The sequence below is a fragment of the Temnothorax curvispinosus genome, unplaced genomic scaffold, assembly GCF_003070985.1.
Source record: "Temnothorax curvispinosus isolate PA1 unplaced genomic scaffold, ASM307098v1 QBEX01012971.1, whole genome shotgun sequence".
NCBI lineage: Eukaryota > Metazoa > Arthropoda > Insecta > Hymenoptera > Formicidae > Temnothorax > Temnothorax curvispinosus.
Window position 1 is genome coordinate 28,725 of NW_020222751.1, and position 19,569 is coordinate 48,293.

The 19,569-nt window shown below is 38.0% G+C and overlaps 5 protein-coding genes and 1 pseudogene across 7 annotated transcripts; 1 reads left to right on the plus strand and 5 right to left on the minus strand.

Moving 5' to 3' along the window:
* Positions 1–6: 6 nt before the first annotated feature.
* LOC112462958 (RPA-interacting protein-like) lies at positions 7–1,367 on the minus strand. Its single transcript, XM_025029057.1, has 3 exons — positions 1,052–1,367; positions 491–725; positions 7–353 (listed from the first exon to the last, which is right to left on the minus strand). Exons 1-3 carry the CDS (start codon positions 1,130–1,132, stop codon positions 22–24), a joined length of 648 nt encoding a protein of 215 aa, XP_024884825.1. The 5' UTR covers positions 1,133–1,367; the 3' UTR covers positions 7–21.
* Positions 1,368–1,767: 400 nt separating this feature from the next.
* LOC112462959 (acyl carrier protein, mitochondrial) lies at positions 1,768–4,160 on the minus strand. 3 transcript variants are annotated; one of them, XM_025029060.1, is made up of 4 exons: positions 3,809–4,160; positions 2,923–3,003; positions 2,709–2,834; positions 1,768–2,120 (listed from the first exon to the last, which is right to left on the minus strand). In XM_025029060.1, exons 1-4 carry the CDS (start codon positions 3,965–3,967, stop codon positions 1,941–1,943), a joined length of 546 nt encoding a protein of 181 aa, XP_024884828.1. In that variant the 5' UTR covers positions 3,968–4,160; the 3' UTR covers positions 1,768–1,940. The 3 variants fall into 3 exon arrangements, with proteins under 3 accessions (XP_024884828.1, XP_024884826.1, XP_024884827.1); XM_025029058.1 differs by lacking the exon at positions 2,923–3,003 and having other exon boundaries at positions 3,809–4,145; XM_025029059.1 differs by lacking the exon at positions 2,709–2,834 and having other exon boundaries at positions 2,887–3,003; positions 3,809–4,140.
* Positions 4,161–4,731: 571 nt separating this feature from the next.
* On the minus strand, positions 4,732–5,208 carry LOC112462944 (annotated as a pseudogene).
* On the minus strand, positions 5,149–6,529 carry LOC112462943. Its single transcript, XM_025029037.1, has 2 exons — positions 6,098–6,529; positions 5,149–6,005 (listed from the first exon to the last, which is right to left on the minus strand). Exon 2 carries the CDS (start codon positions 5,835–5,837, stop codon positions 5,229–5,231), a length of 609 nt encoding a protein of 202 aa, XP_024884805.1. The 5' UTR covers positions 5,838–6,005; positions 6,098–6,529; the 3' UTR covers positions 5,149–5,228.
* A 2,029-nt stretch (positions 6,530–8,558) lies between these two features.
* Positions 8,559–11,363, minus strand: LOC112462942 (KIF1-binding protein homolog). Its single transcript, XM_025029036.1, has 2 exons — positions 10,854–11,363; positions 8,559–10,764 (listed from the first exon to the last, which is right to left on the minus strand). Exon 2 carries the CDS (start codon positions 10,597–10,599, stop codon positions 8,797–8,799), a length of 1,803 nt encoding a protein of 600 aa, XP_024884804.1. The 5' UTR covers positions 10,600–10,764; positions 10,854–11,363; the 3' UTR covers positions 8,559–8,796.
* A 5-nt stretch (positions 11,364–11,368) lies between these two features.
* LOC112462941 (TBC1 domain family member 9) lies at positions 11,369–19,563 on the plus strand. Its single transcript, XM_025029035.1, has 19 exons — positions 11,369–11,412; positions 12,355–12,521; positions 12,991–13,164; positions 13,244–13,340; positions 13,439–13,628; positions 13,743–13,819; positions 13,930–13,986; positions 14,059–14,263; positions 14,341–14,543; positions 14,618–14,907; positions 14,984–15,187; positions 15,459–15,790; positions 16,049–16,204; positions 16,299–16,484; positions 16,557–16,745; positions 16,923–17,088; positions 17,186–17,521; positions 17,622–17,743; positions 17,823–19,563. The coding sequence occupies exons 1-19, from the start codon at positions 11,369–11,371 to the stop codon at positions 18,039–18,041; spliced, it is 3,414 nt and encodes a 1,137-aa protein (XP_024884803.1). The 3' UTR covers positions 18,042–19,563.
* Positions 19,564–19,569: the final 6 nt, after the last annotated feature.

The window sequence follows — 19,569 nt, forward strand, 5'->3', positions numbered from 1 at the left end:
GCTGTCAGTTAAATTAAATAATCAGCAAATCAATGCTAAAGTGGAACAGTCATGGCATGTCAGATACAAATTGAGATTACAATTATCAGGCATTACCACGAATCGCGGCATTTGAACGCAATTGAACGCATGTACGTTTACACTCTGGTTAATTAAATGCCTCACTTCTTGCATGGTACGACCTGTTAATTTTAGTCCGCAGACTGGACAATTTACACAATTATTTTCCTCCGCTAGTATGGCTTTCTGGCACATAGGACAGAATACTTCTCTATTCTCGTTGTCAGCATACGTCGCAAAGTATTCATACTCGTCTTGCAAAATCTTCTCGTATTCTTGGACTATCCATTGTTCTGCAACGATATTATTTTCTATCAAAATCTTGTTACAGTGCAACCAAGTTATTGACAATTATTACGAAATTTATTAGGTTATTCAAAATGTAACGAGTAAAATTTCGCTAAAAAGTATAACTGAAATTTGATCAAACCTTGTTCGTAAACAATTTCATTTTCATATTCAATCGCTTCTTCCAGAGTTAGAGGCTCGTCAATCTCTCTAAATGTAAGACTTGTGCCACTGTCGTCTGATGTAGCCAGACTCTTGAATTCTTGGCGTATTATCTCTGTCAATGTGTCCTGTACCGGTTTCCAATTAGATTCCAAGCCGATTCTGTGTCTGTTAAATAATTGGCTCCGCTTTTCTCGCATTCTCTGGCGACATCTCTAAAAATAGATCAGGCAATGTAAGAGCGCAAGAAAAAACAGTCATATATATATATATATATAATATCACGATAAACATTATTCCCTCATAAATCTTTCAATTCTAATAATCTTTCTTTATCACAGGTCCATACAGAGGTCCACGATATTCAAAATTGAGGATACTAATGATATTAAGCTTTCGACCAAAATAAGGAAAAAAAACAGGCGCGAGAAATATTTTACGCGCACGAGAATGCTCGTGAAAGAATGCACGTCCCCTCTCGTTCGCGCATTATTATCGTCTGGAAATCTTAAAAAGTGGGTAAACATTGACTTTTCCCAACCTCACGCAGCACCTCCTGCAGCTTAGGCGCGCCGTGTCTGATTTTATTCGCGCAATCTCTGTTCCTGCATTTCGACGTCATTGTAGGACCCGCCTCGCCGACAGAATTGGATCACACGATCGGGAAGAAGTGCGCTTTTTCCTGAAAGACAAACCGCGATTGTCAAACTACTCCTCTCCGGCACAGGGCACAGCTGGGCCGCAACGCGGTAGCTCTCGCACTCGCACATGCGCGATTTTGCGGAGCCTACTCCGGCCTACTCCGCAGTGAGTTCGTATTATAAATCATCTCTACCACGATCTCTACTTACACCATGGGTATATCGTGTGGCTGAACACGTCCATTGTTTTTAGTTTAGTCGCGCGCCGCAGACGTCGTGCGCTCGCTCGCGTTCGACGCCATGATAACGACGCTTATGACGTTATGATTTCGGCGGACCCGTTCAAAATTGCGAGTCGTAATCTGGATCGCGGATAACCGATGAGCGATCGGCAATGGAAAGCCGCATCGAATCGATGAAACACCGTCACCTGTTGTTGACGATCGAACGCGAGATACAGCAACGAGCGACTCGTGGCGGTCGTGAATGTGATTTTAGCCGATAATGAACGGCATATAAGAAAGCAATGCGATGTTACGCGATACAAAAACGGCTCTATATGCATATATATTTCTTATATACCATAACGCTTCAGGATCCTCGCATACAAGAGAAATTCGATGTAACAATTCGCTTATTTTTTATTCACATAATGATGAGTGATCTATATACAGAAAAAAAAAACAATGGCGGCGGCAAAGTAAGACGCTGTGATCCGTTATTTCCAGTTCGAAACAACTGGGTAGATGTTGACTAAAACCGCGTGGGGCCTAAATAACGCAAGGCGTGTTATTCGTACACGTCCTCCTTGTCCGCGACGTAGCGCACTATATCCTTGGGTCTCAGTAGCCTCTCCGCGTCCATGTCTGGAATCTCGAAGCCAAACTCGTCCTCCATCGCCATTATGATCTCCACATGGTCCAGGGAATCCAGACCCAGGTCGTCCATGAAATGCGACTCCAGGCTCAACTAAAGATTCAACGTATCGTCAGATATTAGGATTCGATCGCTCATCTGGGCCTCCTGCACAACTGACATGTCTCTGATAAAATAAATCGAGTCAAATACGCTAGGAAGAGAATATTTTATGCACTTAAATTTAAATTTAGATATTATATATTTCTTAACGGTAATATATAATACTGCGAATCACATTACATCGAGTAAATAAGAGTCAATGAAGATAAATTTGTATCCACATGTCAGTATGTACGCAGACGCCACGATCAAGCGAGGTGTTAACCAACTACCCTTTGTTTTAAGAAATATTTCTCAAGACATTTCGGTAAAAAGACTAGCAACAGAGAAAAACAATATAATTATAATATCATGCAGGAGGAAAATCAACTATTGCAATTAATGTAGAAAAGCTATATGCATGTGTTTGGAAAAAGATATAAATGCTCCTTTTATTCATACACATTATTTCTCAAACAATTGCACAATGCACTCAGGAATTTTTTATTTTTAACTTACAATGAAACATTTATCTTTATCTCATTAACAGAAACGTCTTGGTAAATATTTGAAAGTTATTGATCTCTAATTATGGGATACCTTTGCGCTTTCAATTTTGTCATAAAGTTTCAGAACCAAGAGCACCCGCTGATTGATAATGTCAAGGGTCAGCGGATCCTTATGACTGTACTGGCGCACCTGCTTGATGCGTGTGTCCCTTAAGCCCTGCAAAATTTTTCCCAGAAAAAAAGACAGAGATGTATTTTAGGTAATAAACCTTTTCTGCGACGGCATCGTTATAAGCGGCCACTGCTTTCAATACGCGCTCTTCGATATCCTTAATCGATTTCGGTTTCTCTCTAACTTCTTGACAGTATCCACGATTGCATTTTACCTGCATTCATCAGACAAATCTTTTTGTATACATTTTAACATTCAGCTCTTTCATGAAGTTACTAAGTAAAAAAAAATCTAAATTGCACTTGGATATAGTTTGTATAAAAGATACATCCTAGTTGCATTCTATAATATTTCACCAACTGATTATTATATTGCTCAAAGGTATCACAGGTATATACTTTAGAAATTGAAATCATTTTCTTATTAATTAACATTAAAAAACTGATAAAAATAAGCTTGCATGTTTTAAAATGAGACAGCGCTATGTGGAGATTAAAGATCAAAACATTAGACTCGGTAAACTCCACAGTTTTGTTTGCGCCTTCTCTACAGTGCTCCTTCTAAAACTTGAATATGTATTTATCTCAATTTAAATTTGCTCTATGCTCTTTTCAATCAGTTCTCTTTCTCCTTTTTTTTTTACACAAGTTAACGTTCCAGATCAAGCGTGGGATACTGTGTCGCAGTTTCCAACTTCCAACAGCTGAATGTAAAATCTATTGTTTAGAGTACAACTGAATGAAAGAGCTTTATAAACGTCAAGAGCGTGAGAAAGCGCAGCCAAAACAAGGATCTGTCGAGTTCGAGCGAATTGAACCGATGGCTCAACAAGCCCGGCACGTCGGTCACGACGATTCCCGGTGACGCTGTCCGTCGCTGCGGCATCTCTGCAAGTAGTCTCATCGTCAGGTTGCTCCAAGTTACATAATGCGCGTTCCGCGGAATCACGCCTGTCGCGAACGATCGCTCGGCGAGGGAACGATGCTCGGGTGTATCACGCGTGTCACGCTCAATATTACCTGCGGCACAACGAGCACGGTCCGCGCGCCGCGATGCAACAGCCTTTGCTCGCATCGCATCTGAACGAGCGCGCCGCTCGCGCAACGTAGCCGATTGAACGAGTTCCTGAGGCAGCCGGCGTTCCTCGCCAACAGCCGGACACCCGCCAGGGACGCCATTTTTCACCCACGATGAGCGAACGAGGAACAACGTCGGCGACGAGTCGGACTCTGATCCGAGGTTTCTACTACCGCTGGCGAGACTTGACTCGAGGTTGTCTGTCGTTCTCTTCGCTGCGGACGACCCGCGGGTTACGAAGAATATGAAGAGACAATTTACAGCACGTGCTGACATCTACTCTCGGGACGGCTTTATCTTATCAGCCGAAGAGGCGACTGGCGACAAAAATAATATTCGTTTTTGTCCAATTTTTATTTCTATTTATCAGGCGTGAGAGACTGCAGCGTTATAATATTTCTGAGTGCAAATATTAAAAAATACATAAAAATATAACATTTAAAAAAGACAGAATTATAATATAAATATAAGATATATGTAATAATTTATAAAATTTATTTAAGTATAAATAGAATTATGACTATGTATTATACTTACGTATATCCATTTCTAAAATAGGCATATTTAATTTATATAAATAATATATAATTTATATTAAAAATCAAACTTATATTTTAAACGATACACACTTAATCTTTTAACGTACTTCAAACGCACCGAAGAATAATGGATCATTAAAAAATATACTCTATAATACACTATTTATACCTATTTTATTACTATTATATTGTTTACTAATTAATCAGGATGATTTTGACCAAATGCTAATATTAACTTAGTCGATAATAAGTTTTATTGCTATTTTATTAGCACAAACAAAATGTTCATTTTTCGTATCTTAACAAAAGGAAATTGAAAGGAAGATTGGACTACAGAGACAACAAAGTAATAACTTTTTCATTTTAAATATATCTTTAATATAGCAATGTCATGTTCATTAAAATGTATACGAGATGGGCTGATTGCTAACGCATAAAAAAGTATTTATTTTAAAATTTAAATACCATGCAATATACATAAATGCTTTGCAGATATAAATTTCTGTACTTCCTCCGTACAAAAATCGTTTGTTGCGCAGAAGAAAATATAACAACCGTGATCGTAGATTTCGTATTCCGCAGCAATGCTCTCGCTCGTCTCCCTGGTACTCTTTGCCTTCAAGATTTCTGAGTATTTCTCCAGTACGTAGGCGCGCCGCAGTCAGATGTCTCGCTTGCGGAAATTTGTCTTGTTCTGTAAAATACTGAGATGTTGTCGCGGCACTTAAAGCCCATTCGACGTAATCCAGATCTTGCGTTATCCTATTTTGACTCAGCTGCTTGCTCAGCATTCTGTGACAATATAGAGAGCAGAACTATACATTTATCGTCCTATTTGCGGTGGACTTACTGCGTCATTAATACAGAGATTATACAGAGTCGACTCGTGAAGCTTCTCAAGGATGCTATTGGCGCATAGATCTCTTTCTATACCCGTCAATCCCACGATATTCATAATGGTCATATGAACAGGCTCGAGTCCAACGTCTTCCGTAAACTTGACGTACAAGCCTTCCGCTTGCTTAAAAAAATCTTTAGCTTCCTCGAACAAACCTTCAACCGCATAAACTATGCCCAGTTCATTATTGGCGCTTATAGCCGGTAAAATGCCTTCGGGCGTCAGTTTGCTGTCTTCAGTGTCGTCCAACAAATCGATGCACTTTCTGAAATATTCCTTGGCGAGTCCTAAGTCTCTCAGGTCAGCCTGTAATAGACCTATGTTCAAATGAGTTATCGCAGCCACGACGGTGCAGAGGGGCTCTTTGCAGTGGGCAAGCGCTTCCAGGATCTCCATTAGAATTCCTACAGCTTTTTTCTTTTTCTCGTGAATCTTATGAGAGCACCAGCTCCTCTCGGGGGTCTCCAACACTTTCTGAACCTCCTGGTACTTTTCCTTCACCCCTGAATGATCGATTCTATCCAAGCATTCCATTTCTGTCGTCAAGGTATGCTTCAGTTTTAATATATCCCTCTTGCTCTTTCCTGTTCAGCACTTTATCTCGTTAATGATTACAGATTAAATTAAATCTGTTGAGACATCCAGAATCCTGCGGACTGGCTATTAGCAGCTTAGAATCACATGACATACGGTCAGCATCTCCTAATAAGAAAAATATGGATATATAATCACTCGCCCTCGTCGGTAGATATAAACGTTTTTATGTATAAAAAAAACAGTGAATCATATCTAACCTTATCAAATTATTCGTATCTTTGTCGTATTATTGGTCGAAGTTGCCGGAGTCGTCCCGAGTCGATTTGCTCTTCTTTTTCTTCTTCTTCTTATATTAAATTGGCTCCTGCCCTCTTTCAGCGGACAATACCTACGGCTAGATTTGATCGCTGTTTGTTTAAAGTTAAGACTAACAATAAGTCTAAATCACTGTTTGCGTGGCGAAGTCTGAGTGGAAATTTCTGGGCGAGTCGATTTGTCTTCGGCCGAAAAATTCAATCGGACTTGGAATTCGCCGTCGAGAGTGTCGACAAAGGTTTTTCTCTGCTGCGGATGACTCATATGACCCGCGGCCCCGCCCGGCTTCTTCTTCTTCTTCTTATATTTAATGGCCTTCAAGCAGTGCTGCTCCGAAAACGGCCAGGACGAACCTCTTGTCGAATAGCCGTAGATGGCGGGTATTGTCAATGTCTTAGGCCACGAATGGCGCCGTAGCAAGGTTGGAAACGTGAACAAAAGATCCGCGGGCTTCGGCGCCAGCGCAGAACACCGCGGAATGTTTCTATATAGCTTTGACGAACTCCACGCTCAGTAGGGGATTTTGGATTAGGGTTGCAGATTCATAGATTTGCACGCCGCGAGAAGGAGGCGGACAAATTGACATGTAGGGGCGTTTAAAAAAGGAAGTATGTCTTTAGGAGGCTGAGGAGAAATTTTGTTCATATATTTGATTAGGTACAAGTTTGATTTTTAATATAAATTATATACATATATTATTTATATAAATTAAATATGCCTTTATTAGAAATGGATACAAAAGTATAATACATATTCATAATTCTATTTATACTTGAATAAATTATATAACTTCTTTTTAAACTTCTTTTCCTAAGATACAATTTTATAAATTATTACATATCTTATATTTATATTATAATTCTGTCTTTTTTTAATATTATATTTTTATACAATATATTTTTCAATATTTGCACGCAAAAATATTATAGCGTAGCCTCTCACGCCTGATAGATTTAGAAATAAAAATTAGACAAAAACGAATATTATTTTTGTCGCATGTCGCATCGCTACCAGTCGTCTCTTCGACTGATAAGGTAGAGCCAGAGAGACCTCATAGAAGTTAGCCGGACAATTTCGACTTACATTTTTTTTTTTACGAATCGATTGTTAGTCGTTTGTTATTGATTGTTAGACTAATTAGAACGTTTGTTAGTTAATAGTTTTTACGTAATCACAAAAATAATTTTTAGTGTTAATTTAGCCGGTAAATATAGAATTCTTTACAATTTTCGATTCAAACCGTGGTCAATCGATGCGGAATCGTTTGTTATGGAGGATTCACACTACGTCCGATGTTCGACGTACGACGATCCGACATCCAATAGGAAATTTTTGTCTCTAATAATAAATTCTGTTATTGGATGTCGGATCGTCGTACGTCGAACATCGGACGTGATCGGACGCAATGTGAATCCTCCATTAGTTCCGAATATACTAAGTAAAACGTTTGTTAGATCACGGTTTCGCTAAAAAAAGCGAAAAACTGTATATCGTTTAGCTGCCGGAGAGTGGGGGTGAGACGTAGAATATGTGGTGGTTTCGGAACGCATTACGTTATAGTTTATCAACACGGGAAACGTGCTTAACCTATTTTCAATTTATTTGTCAGATTTGTTTATGCCTAATACCTGGCTACATTTCACGTGCAAAAATATAGGTAAGTGTAAAATGCAAATTTAATTCTGAACTTAGTAAAAAGTATCGGTAAATCTGAAGAATAGTGGCCTCCTCACCGATTTCGTTCAACTTGGGCTTAATCGACGCGTTTTTGCACGAAACGACCGAATTTGGCAGAAAAAAGTGTCGCTCTGCCCCGCGAAGCGAGATATTAACGGTTAAAGTTGACAGGAATCAGATTATGATTCCTGTCATACCGACGAGATGCAGCGACTACGACCATACCCTGCGGCCACACGCGCATGCTCGCGCTCGCGTTCGCGTATTACTACCAATTCTTCCATTCCTCTCCCAGTCTATGAACAATTTGTTGATACGCAATTCTATGTACTATTAAGTTTATGTTTTACTCACTTCTTAGTTGGCGACACTGTGTGTGTGCTCTCTCAAGCGTGACTTATCACGGTTCTGTTGTACTCTTCTACGAAGTAAAATACTTTATACTTATTGTAAACGATGCACACTTTATCTCTTAACGTACTTCAAACGTACCGAAGAATAATGGATGATTAAAAAATATACTCTATAATATACTATTCATACCTATTTTATTACTATTATATTGTTTATTAATTAATCAGGATGATTTTGACCAAATTCCAATATTAACTTAGTCGATAATAAGTCTTATTACTATTTCATTAGCACAGAGACAGAATGTTCATTTTTCGTATCTTAACAAAAGGAAATTGAAAGGAAGATCGGTCTACAGAGACAACAAAATAGTAACTTTTTCATCTTAAATATATCTTTAATATGGCAATACGAGATGGGCTGATTGGTAACGCATGAAAAAGTATTCATTTTAAAATTTAAATACATGCAATATACATAAATGCCTTGCAGATATAAATTTCCGTACTTCCTCCGTAACAAAAATCGTTTGTTGCGCGGAAAAAAATATAACAAAATATTATTTTACATTTTCACGAAAGTGTAAAGTGAAAAAAAAAGAGAAGTAACATTACTGTTGATTTATTTGTTGCTGTTTCAATCTATCTAACGTGAGCGGTAGCAATGTGACAAATTCTTTGGATAATTTTATAAATTCGTACTTCTCCAACTTCTCTTGCCTCTCAGGATGCTTGTTATAGTAATTAACGACGAAGCTGTAAGCGTCGACGCTATTCTGCATGTTTTCTATCTTTTGCTGCACGTCGGAAGTTATGATCTTGTTGTACAATCTTCCTACGTGGAAATAAGTGTACAACGCCGGATACAGCAAGTCGTCCGAGAAGGATTCGACTCCGCTCTCGGACTTTTTCGTCTCCAGAGAATTCAAGTACGACTGATAATGCTTTATGCTGCTTCTCGCCAGGCGCTCGATCTTCGCCACCACCTGCGCGGTCGGCTTTTCGTTGGACGCTTGCAGACGATCGATCTTCAAGTCCAGAATCTCCGAATACGTTTCCGCCAGCTCGATCCAGATTTCCCTACAGATAACACGGTAAAACCGCGGGCACAATCCCTCGATCACTTCCTCCAGAATGTCTATCCGCCGTTTGTGCATCCTCGCCTGCCTGTCCTCGTTGTCTTCGAAAAACGCCAGGAACTTGTACGCTTGTGAGAGGTCCTGAGCAATCCAGGCGTAATCCGACGCGTGATTCTCAAATGTGTAATATTCCTTCGCCTTATCCAACCATTTCCGAACGTTCAAGAACACCGGCCTGGCGTCGTTGAAGTCCAACAAGTACATGTCCGTGATTTCATTGGTGATCGGCGCCAATTCCGGTTCCAGGTCTACAAATCTTGGGTCCTCCATGATTTCGGTTTGAGGATATTTGCAGACTTGATCGGAAACCTTCGCGGGCTTCGAATCCTGATCCTCCTGCTCGGCCTTCTTCAATAATCTCTCCTTGGACGCTCCCAGAAGACCGATACCGTACTTGGCCCAGCACCTAGCGACATTCGCCGATCTGTGATCGTAATTTTCGTATTCCGCGGCGATGGTCTCGCTCGTCTCCCTGGTACCCTTCGCCGTCAAGATCTCCGCGTATCTCTCCAGTATGTAGGACGCCGCGGCCAGATGATGTCTCGCCTGCGGAAATTTGTCTTGTTCTATAAAATACTGAGATATTGTCGCGGCATTTAGTGCCCAGTCGACGTAATCCAGATCTTGCGTTATCTTATTTTGACTCAGCTGTTTGCTCAGCGTTCTGTGACAATACAGAGCGAAGCTACATTTATCGTCTAGCTCGCGGCATACCTGCGCCAAATAATACAGAGTCAACGTGTGAAGCTTCTCGAGGATGCTCTTGGCGCACAGATCTCCTTCTATCTCCTCGATCCCCATAATGGTCACCATGTGAACAGGCTCGAGTCCAACGTCCTCCGTAAACTTGACGTACAAGCCTTCCGCTTGCTTCAAGAAATCTTTAGCTTCCTCGTACGAACCTCGTTGCGCATAAATCAGGCCCAGTTGATTATTGGCGCTTATAGCCGGTAAAATGCCTTCGGGCGTCAGTTTGCTGTCCTCCAACAAATCGATGCACTTTCTGAAATATTCCGTGGCGAGTCCGGTGTCTTCCAAGTCAGCCTGTAATATACCTATGTTCAAATGAGTTATCGCAGCCGCGACGGTGCAGAGGGGCTCTTTGCAGTGGGTGAGCGCTTCCAGGATCTCCATTAGAATTCCTACAGCTTTGTTCTTTCTCTCGTAAATCTTATTGGAGCACCTCGTCTCGCGTTCCCTCAACAATTTCTGTACCTCCTGGTACTTTTCCTTCACCCACGATCCCGGATGATCGATTCTCTCCAAGCATTCCATTTCTGTCGTCGAAGTATGCCTCAGTTTTATATGTCCCTTGATCCTTCCTGTTCGGCACTTTATCTCTTTAATAATTACAAATTAAATTAAATCTGTCGGGATATCCAGAATCCTGCGGACTGGGTATTAACAGCTTAGAATCACACGACATGCGGTCAGCATCTCCTAAGAAAAAAAAATATATATATATATAATCACTCGCCCTCGCCAGTATAAACGTTCTTATAAATAAAAAACAGTGAATTATATCTAACCTTATCAAATTATTCATATCCCTGTCGTATTATTGGTCGAAGTTGCCGGAGTCCTCCGGCTCCGAGTCGATTTGCGTTCAGCCTAAAAATTCTTTCTCTTCGCCGTCGAGCATGTCGAGAGTGTCGGGTCGAGAGTGTTGGAGAGTGTCGAGACTTCTAAGATCGCGATATCGATCGCCAATAACGATATCTCTTTCCGCGTAGTGACATTCGTCCCGCGTGTCGTCGCGAGTGGCGACCATGCGTCTCCTCCGTCCCCTCGCGAGTCGCAGCTGATCGTTCCGCCGTCGGTTCGCGGACGGTGTTTATCTGTCGCGGGAGTGTATTGCTCTTATTTTATTCCCTTCCCCCTCGCTACGCCGCGGTCGGCGTTTTCGCGGCCGTTCCTCGAAGAGATTTGCGCGCGACGTCGCGTCGTGGTCGTCGCCGCCGCCGCTGTCATCGTCGTCCGCGCTGTCCGCGTCCCGTCAGTGTCAGTGCCATATGTACCTCGCGCGGCGTGCACGGCGGTCGAGATGTGGGTGAAGCCGCAGGAGGTGCTGCTCGCCAACGCGTTCTGGTAAAGTCCTACACGCGATCCTCGTTATTCACGATCCGACCAATTGTCACCGATCGCCAAACACGGAATCCAACTACTCCGGCGGCCGCTCCGAAAGGATTGTCAGATTGCGGTTTGCGCGAGGTCGACGCGAAGCTGTCGCGCGCGGAATGTTTACATCCGCGTCTAAAGACAGCTGACGGGAGGTTCCGCTGGAGGTATCATCGGGTCCGGCCTTTATCGCGCCGCGATTCGGCAACGTCAATTTCTTGACACCGTGCTTCGACAGCGGGATCAGCGGGATTACGTTATCGGTTATCAGTGTTAACGTCACTAACGTCATTACGTGATAAAAATTACCGTTTTTAACGCGGAAACCACGTACGTTAGATAACGTGCGCGAAACGCCCGAACGCGTTGAGATGCGTGTACGAAAGTTCGCCGTTCACCAGGAGCGTCTGGTCGGTTTCGATAAGCGGCGATCGGTGATGTCGAAATCAGTGACACGATAAGCGAGGATAGTTTGACGCTAATTTGGCTCAATATACGTTGCTAATAATGGCTGACAGTAGCGATAAATGTTAACGAAGAGAGAAAGAAATAATTCAGCGATAACAGTTAATACCTGTGCTGAAACATCTTTCAGGATCTTTTATCTAGATATATTCAAATTAAGCAAAAATTGTTTTTTTATTTTTAATTTAATTTTTTGTATCTTGTATTTATTTAATTTTTAATTTAATTTGTTGTATCTTTTATTTATTTAATTTTTAATTTAATTTGTTGTCTTTTATTTATTTAATTTTTAATTTTCAATATTATTTCAGATGTCTGTTATGCATTTGTTAGAGATCTGTTTTAATTTTATCCTAAAATTGTTTATTTCCAAAGATTCTATTTTCTTTCTAAATAGGAGGTTTATACAGCAGTATATATGATTCTATTGTTCATTTTATAATACAGGATTACTGAGCAGGCAACTGTGTATTTCGTTCTGCAACGTCGCAAAGGACATGGAAAAACGAAAGGTCTTACCTCCATCCTGGTGGGCACGTTAGACAGTGTTTTCGACACTAAACCACCACCCTTTAGAATTCTTCATCAGACACCGTCGTCGGAAGTTTATTGGGGTATTGGCTTATGATTCAAATTTAAGACTATTGTAAGATATAAAGAACTTAAGATATTTAAAGAAGAGGAAAAGAAAAGTAGATTGAGATAATTCTTGTCTACAGATATGTAGATTTTATTAATAAAATTGTGTAATTTATGCAATTATTCCATATTAATTTTTTTACTCATATTACGCATTTAAGAATATGTAAAGCCAAGGGCAATGAATATATATATATATGCGAGTATTGTCTTAGTGACGTGATAGTAGCACAGTAACTGATAACAGTGCGCATTAGCACAAACAGTCAGCTATGTACTCAGCGAATGCTGAGGGAGCAAATTCGATGCTTCGACCTACATTTAGTTTTATAATTATGCAATTACAAATCTGAAAAAATTACAAGGCATATTAATTTTTGTCTTAATTAAATCTTTGAAGTAGAATATGAATCTCTAATATCTTCTTATCTTCAAAACTTTCAGAAGTGGCATGTTCCTTGACCCGCGAGGAGATTTTGCAGGATTGGGAATGGCTCCACTCGAATTTAATGACTACGCTCACGTCGTTCGACACCGAGGAGGAGATAACGGAATTTGTTTGCTGCAAAATTCAATCTATAATAGCAAACAACATTCCAGATTCCCAGTTTGCAGAGGGTAGAGTCATTAATCGTTACTTAAATTGTAAGAACGATATTGTGCGAATCCATAAATTAAGTATTAATATTGTTTACAGAAGAGGACCCAGAGTCTTTTAAAACTGTGTCTTTTAAATTCCACCAATTGTTCAATATACCTAAAGAGGACAAATTGGTCAATTATTATTCATGCAGGTCTTTATATTTCAAATATATAAAGATTACATAAAAATATAATATTTAATACTTTATTTGGAAGGTAGATCATGAGATGGCTATATTTTTTCTTTTAGTTACTGGAAATCACGATTACCTAGACAAGGATGGCTCTACTTATCTGTAAATCACATGTGCTTTTATGCTTACATACTGGCAAGAGAAACGAAGCTGACTGTAAGATGGACAGACATTACGGAATTGAGCAAAACTAATTCCCTTATAGTTCCAGATAGTATACGCGTCGTAACACGTGACAATAAAGAGGTATATGTTAATGTGCATACATTTCTACGTATTGCTATCGATACATGTTGTGATACATTCCATATGCCAATCAATCAATTATCAACATCTAATTTTTTTTCTTTTGTGTTACAGCATTATTTTTCTATGTTTTTACATAAATCAGAAACGTATTCGTTAATGGAACAACTGACCAATATTGCTATGAAAAGGTACTAGTTTACTAAAATACAGCATATAAAAAGCATTTGAACAAAAATTATCTTTGCATTTCATGTATTAATTTATCATAAGTTAATTGAATTATTTGCCTTTTCCTTAGACTCATTGATGAAAAAAGTGGATTTAATGAGGATAGAGACTTACTGAATAAATTAAGGTATTGATATATAGTTACATTACTTTCTAGAAACTTGTGCAAAAATTAATATTGAATCGCTTCTTAATTTAGCAAAAATGTGCCTAAGAAGCCATCTTTCTTGAAGAGGGATCTGGATGCACGTGCACATTCGGAAACGTACAGGCTTCAATTTAGGTTGCCGGGAGCAGAGAAATTAGATGGTAGCATCGATGCCACTTTATGGACTCCATATAACAAAAGATATGTCTGGGGGAAGATATATTTATCTCAAAATTATCTTTGTTTTGAAAGTAGGGTGAGTATCTTTCTAAGACGAATAAACTTTAAATGTGAATTGATTATAAAATTGACTTGTTACTTGTATCGGTTTAGGTAAGAAGACAGGTCGGTTTAGTTATACCTCTGAGGGAAGTAACACTCGTTGAATCGGCGGAAAATCAGTCCAGCACGGGAGCGGATAAGTCGATATTAATTACAACGGCGCGTTCGTCCTTTCTATTCGCTCAGATACACGATAGAGATTTCGTGGTACAGAAAATTTCCGAGCTCTTAGCAAAGTCTAAACTTAATTATACGTATGTGTTTGCGTTACATTTTCTAATCGATATAAAATGTAGACGCAACAATGCAAATTGTAATCTTTTCGTAGAACTAGAGAAAACGTATGTTTGCCAAATTCCTCGAGCAGTAACATCAGCAATTGCGAGGAAGCGAAACCTACGGAACAGTGGAAACCACAACCGCCATTGATGACACTTTTCAAGGCTCCGCTGACTCCCGAAGCCGCATTGAAGCAAGAAGCTAAAGAGAAGCAATGGGAGCTTCATTTCGCGGAATATGGAAGAGGAATTACAATGTATAGGACTACAGAAACTACGAAGCTCATTATTCAAGGAATACCACAAACCCTCAGAGGGGAAATTTGGCTCACCTTTTCTGGTAATATATAAATGATACAGTATATTTTAAAAATAATACTGAGTTTTAATACGTAGGATAAATTGTTTTATTACAGGTGCCTTAAATGAGAAGGCAATGAATCCAGATTTATACAAATCATTGGTCGAACAATCCCTTGGTAAATCATGTCAAGCAAATGAAGAGATCGAAAGGGATTTGCATAGATCATTACCGGAACATCCAGCTTTCCAATCGGACACTGGAATCAACGCGCTGCGAAGGGTGCTATCTGCCTACGCATGGCGAAATCCTCAGATCGGCAAGTCTAATATTTTTCTATTTGTATTTAATGTAACAATTTGAAATTCCTACGAGCTGAATCTTTTAATTAATTATAACAGAATTTTTTCTATTATTTAATTTTGTTGAATATTAATTTATTAAGAGCTGACGATTTTAAGTGTATTAAAACATAAAACATTAATATCCGTTTAAAAATAATTAATTAAATTATACTGCTATTTAGCAGCATTACGAATTACTTAATACGAATTAAGAACTTTTTTATAAATGTTCTATGTTCTATTCAGGTTATTGTCAGGCAATGAATATAGTAGCTTCAGTTCTGCTAATTTACTGTTCTGAGGAGTCAGCGTTCTGGCAGTTATGCAATGTTTGCGAATCATTACTGCCGGATTACTATGATCGGAGAGTAGTCGGTGCTCTCGTTGACCAAGGTCTTTTAGAGGAACTGGCAGCCGAGCATTTGCCAGTTCTACACGCCAAGTTACAGGAGCTTGGCTTAATTAAAGTTATCTCATTATCTTGGTTTTTAACTATATTCTTGAGCGTCATGCCAACGAGTAGCGCTGTAAATATTATGGATTGTTTCTTCTATGATGGAGCAAAAGTTATTTTTCAGGTAATAAGCTGAGCATAGTAAGCATAGTTTTAAATATATTTTTCCAATTAATGAAATCTTTCAATGAAAATATATATAATTGTTAAATCCTAATAAATTATTGTACAGAAAGCTCTTATTGCGAATAAATTTAATTTGTTTTATTTTATTATTTTAAATTCATTAAATTTTGAAATTTAATCAAATTATTTTGTTATATATAATGTATATAATAAATACAAAGATATTTAAAATAAACAAATTTTTTTGCTTTATCAGATAGCATTGACTGTGTTGGAATGGAATCAAGACAAGTTACTCAACTGTCGCGATGACGGAGAAGCTATGCAACTGTTAACAGATTATCTTGGTGGTGTTTATAACGATGAAGGCCCGATATTTCCTAGACCAGTTGATAGTGCATCACCTAGTAAGGTAAGAATATACATATATTTTAATTATCTTGTGTATCTTGTGTATCTCTGACCTAATCTTCGATTCTAATAAAGCTAAAATATATTTACTGTAGAGTATATCTGTCCAAACATTAATTTATGAAGCATACTCGAGATATGGATCTTTAACAATTGGTGGGATAGAAAGATTGCGCCTGAAGCATAGACTGAGGGTAGTTCAAAGCCTCGAAGATGGAATTGAGAAAAACGTAATCAGAAGCGTTATTGTTGATAAATACATGAAAATGGAAGAGTTGCAGGTAATGTAAAATGATTTTACATAGACAATGGGATATGACTATAAGTATTTTAATTATGCTATATATATATAGGAATTGTTAAGTTTAGTGAGAGAAGAGTTAATGAGCCAACGAAAATCTGAACCCGACCGCTACGATCCGACCCAACCGCCGTATGAAGCGTACAAAGTAGATTTTGATTTATTCAGAATATTATTTGGTGGTTTATCTCCGTGGGGAAAATGCACTCAAGCTGAATCTCTTGCTGCGCGATTATTTCGTGTAAGTTCAGTCTTAGTAAATAAATTAATCCTAGTTTAATTAATTGTAACATTTAAGCATTGTAAACTTCTGCATAATAAAATTAAATTTTTTTAAAATTATGTTATGCGATAATTGATTACAAGCAGTACGAAAATAATATTAAGTGGTTACTTTATTTTAAAAATATTCTTTTAGCTGATGGACCGTAATCGTGACGGTTTGCTAAACTTTCGGGAACTAGTGCAGGCTATAGGGATGACAGCAACAGCTGATTTAACGCAGAGATTAAAGCTATTGTACACGGTGCATTTACCGCCACTTCTTATGCCTACCGACTTTGAATCGCCAACACATTCAGCGGGTAGTTATTCAACAATATATACATGAAAACCATATATATGTGTATGTATAAAATATGTTAATTTATATGAGATATGTTAAATTTATAAATTGGTTAGATGGAGCCGAAGTGGCAGCGGAAGCTACGGATTTTTTCGACAGCATGGAACAGAGTGTAGCTTCCTTGGAAATGCCGATTAGCCTGGCAGAAGAGCCGACCTTAGGCACTTTATCAAGATCCACGAGCTTGAATAGCCAACCAGGTGACCAATCGTGGGAAGTTCAGAGTATGGGTAGCTTGCGTTCGATGATAGCGTCAAAAGACAGTCCATTGGATCTTAAAACCGTGCCAAAAATGTCTCAAGGACACTTTATAGCATTATGGAAAACTCTTTACGACATGTTTCCTGCTCAACCCGAAGAACAAGAAACGTATCATTGCATCGCTTCCATAGGTAACTACATTGTTGTATATATTGTATGTACATATATTCAGAAATTTTATATTGCAGTAATGTTTAATTATAATTACATAAAACAATGCAAAAACCGTAGGTACCCTTCTGCTCCAATTAGGGGACGTTGGCAAGAAATTCTATGTAGAGAGAGAAGAATCTGAAGATAGTTTGCTTCTAGCTGCTTCTGCAGCTCAACAGGCTTCTTCGGTTATCGAAAGGGTATTTTTACTTGCACTGGCAATCGATTCTCTTTATTATGGTAGGAAATTTATTAACTCGATACTCCTTTCTTTCTCAGTCACCCGACCGTAATGGAAATCCATCGAGCATAGCGTCATCCGCTGATCCTGATTGGGCGATAACTGTCGAGCAGTTTTTAGCATCTGTTTTGACTGGTCAAGCAATCGTAGACTTCTTCAGTAAACGAACCGACCTCATGGAAGCTATGACAACGTTGAAAAATCGTAGATTTAATCGGGTTCATTCTTTATCAGATACACCTGCCCTGAATGGATGACACATGGTAATTAACGTGTGAGAGAATAGTACATCTATTTTTATCCATGATTGGCTTAGATAAATTGACGAAGGAGAAAACAGAATTGCTTAAAAGGAATCTATATATTATTATCAGAGAATGCAAATTTTAATTTGGAGAGAAGCGCATTTGCATGAATGACAATACGTGCAATATAATAGTTATAAACACACACACACACACAAAATACAAGTTCATTTATAAAATACCAAGAAGTATAATCGCGTCAAGATTTGTATAATTGTTATTTTCTAAATTTTTGTTATACTCTTTTGCGAATGAAATAATACATTCTGCGTTGTTTGATTTGATAAAATCTCTTTTACAGATAAATAGATTCAATTTCAAATCATTGTATTCCAAATCATTATATTAATTATAAATATGATTATTTTTAAAATATATCTGTTAACAATAGTATAATTTTATCATTAGTTTTTTTTAATTTCTTTAATAAGGCAAATGTAGGCCTACCTTATCAATCATCGCAAATGTATAATAGCGCATCAATAGTAAATAAGGTAAAAATCTGAAAAAATTATTCTATTACTTTAAAAATTATCCATGTATAAGTAACATGAATTTTCGAACATCTAATACTGACACGACGCATTTTTAAGGAGAAATATCTAAGAAAATGACATTATCCAGATTTATTTGGAATTGTTGAACTATTTTTGTTTTCTGCAGATATATCAAACGGTTGCGAGAAATGCAACATGTATGGTAAGAAATATTGGCTGTACGTCAGCTATTTACGTATAGGTTTATTTTATTCTCTAATTTTGCTTTACATTAAACATTATTATATATAAATGTCACATATTCCTCAGGTATCATTTTCTTAGCTATTATAAAAGGCAAGTTAAAATATTAAATACATAATTGGAAATTAAAGAAATTACTTGTACCTAGAAATCTTCAACGAAACATAGTAAGGACAAAATTCTTGATTGACGTCATATTATTAATCTTTTTTTATATGGCAAATTCTAAACCAAGATATACGAATACATGTAAAATACTCGAACAAAAGTATACCATGTTATCTTGAACAGAAGTAATAGGGCAAAACATTTTTGTGATTTGTTTAGCCGTGATACCAGATTCAGAATTTATATACCCCAATTTCTTTAAGCAAACAGAAGCATATGTATAAGAAATCACCCTATTTATAAATAATATACGTAAATGATGCAAAAGCTAATCTGTGTATTCTAACGAGATGTAACGCAATTTTGATATGCAGTATTATTTGATTACTGATCATTGCCTTCCAATTATACAAGTTTCTTATTAACCGATTCATTCATAAAGAGTTCCAGTAAGCATTGGGATTTGATTTTCCAGTAAATAAGTTATAGGGATAACTCATTGTGAAAAAAAGGAACAGATTAAAAAATTAAAAAATCTTTTTAGAATTTTGAATTCTTCCTAAATCAAAACTGTATCTTGGTTCATTCAATTTCAAAAATTCATAATCATGGTACGAAATAAAAACCCTTGA

What these genes read in the sequence shown, in the direction of transcription:
- LOC112462958 (XM_025029057.1), bottom strand. Translation starts at nt 1,132, where the DNA reads ATGACGTCGAAATGCAGGAACAGAGATTGCGCGAATAAAATCAGACAC. An exon ending in TGCAGGAGGTGCTGCGTGAG is followed by an intron (nt 726 to 1,051) that starts GTTGGGAAAAGT and finishes ATCTATTTTTAG; the next exon opens with AGATGTCGCCAGAGAATGCG. An exon ending in TGAAATTGTTTACGAACAAG is followed by an intron (nt 354 to 490) that starts GTTTGATCAAAT and finishes ATATCGTTGCAG; the next exon opens with AACAATGGATAGTCCAAGAA.
- LOC112462959 (XM_025029060.1), bottom strand. Translation starts at nt 3,967, where the DNA reads ATGGCGTCCCTGGCGGGTGTCCGGCTGTTGGCGAGGAACGCCGGCTGC. An exon ending in CCGTGCTCGTTGTGCCGCAG is followed by an intron (nt 3,004 to 3,808) that starts GTAATATTGAGC and finishes TGATGAATGCAG; the next exon opens with GTAAAATGCAATCGTGGATA. An exon ending in ACAAAATTGAAAGCGCAAAG is followed by an intron (nt 2,121 to 2,708) that starts GTATCCCATAAT and finishes TTGAATCTTTAG; the next exon opens with TTGAGCCTGGAGTCGCATTT.
- LOC112462943 (XM_025029037.1), bottom strand. Translation starts at nt 5,837, where the DNA reads ATGGAATGCTTGGATAGAATCGATCATTCAGGGGTGAAGGAAAAGTAC.
- LOC112462942 (XM_025029036.1), bottom strand. Translation starts at nt 10,599, where the DNA reads ATGGAATGCTTGGAGAGAATCGATCATCCGGGATCGTGGGTGAAGGAA.
- LOC112462941 (XM_025029035.1), top strand. Translation starts at nt 11,369, where the DNA reads ATGTGGGTGAAGCCGCAGGAGGTGCTGCTCGCCAACGCGTTCTG. An exon ending in GACTTACTGAATAAATTAAG is followed by an intron (nt 13,987 to 14,058) that starts GTATTGATATAT and finishes TTCTTAATTTAG; the next exon opens with CAAAAATGTGCCTAAGAAGC. An exon ending in TCATTGCATCGCTTCCATAG is followed by an intron (nt 17,522 to 17,621) that starts GTAACTACATTG and finishes CAAAAACCGTAG; the next exon opens with GTACCCTTCTGCTCCAATTA.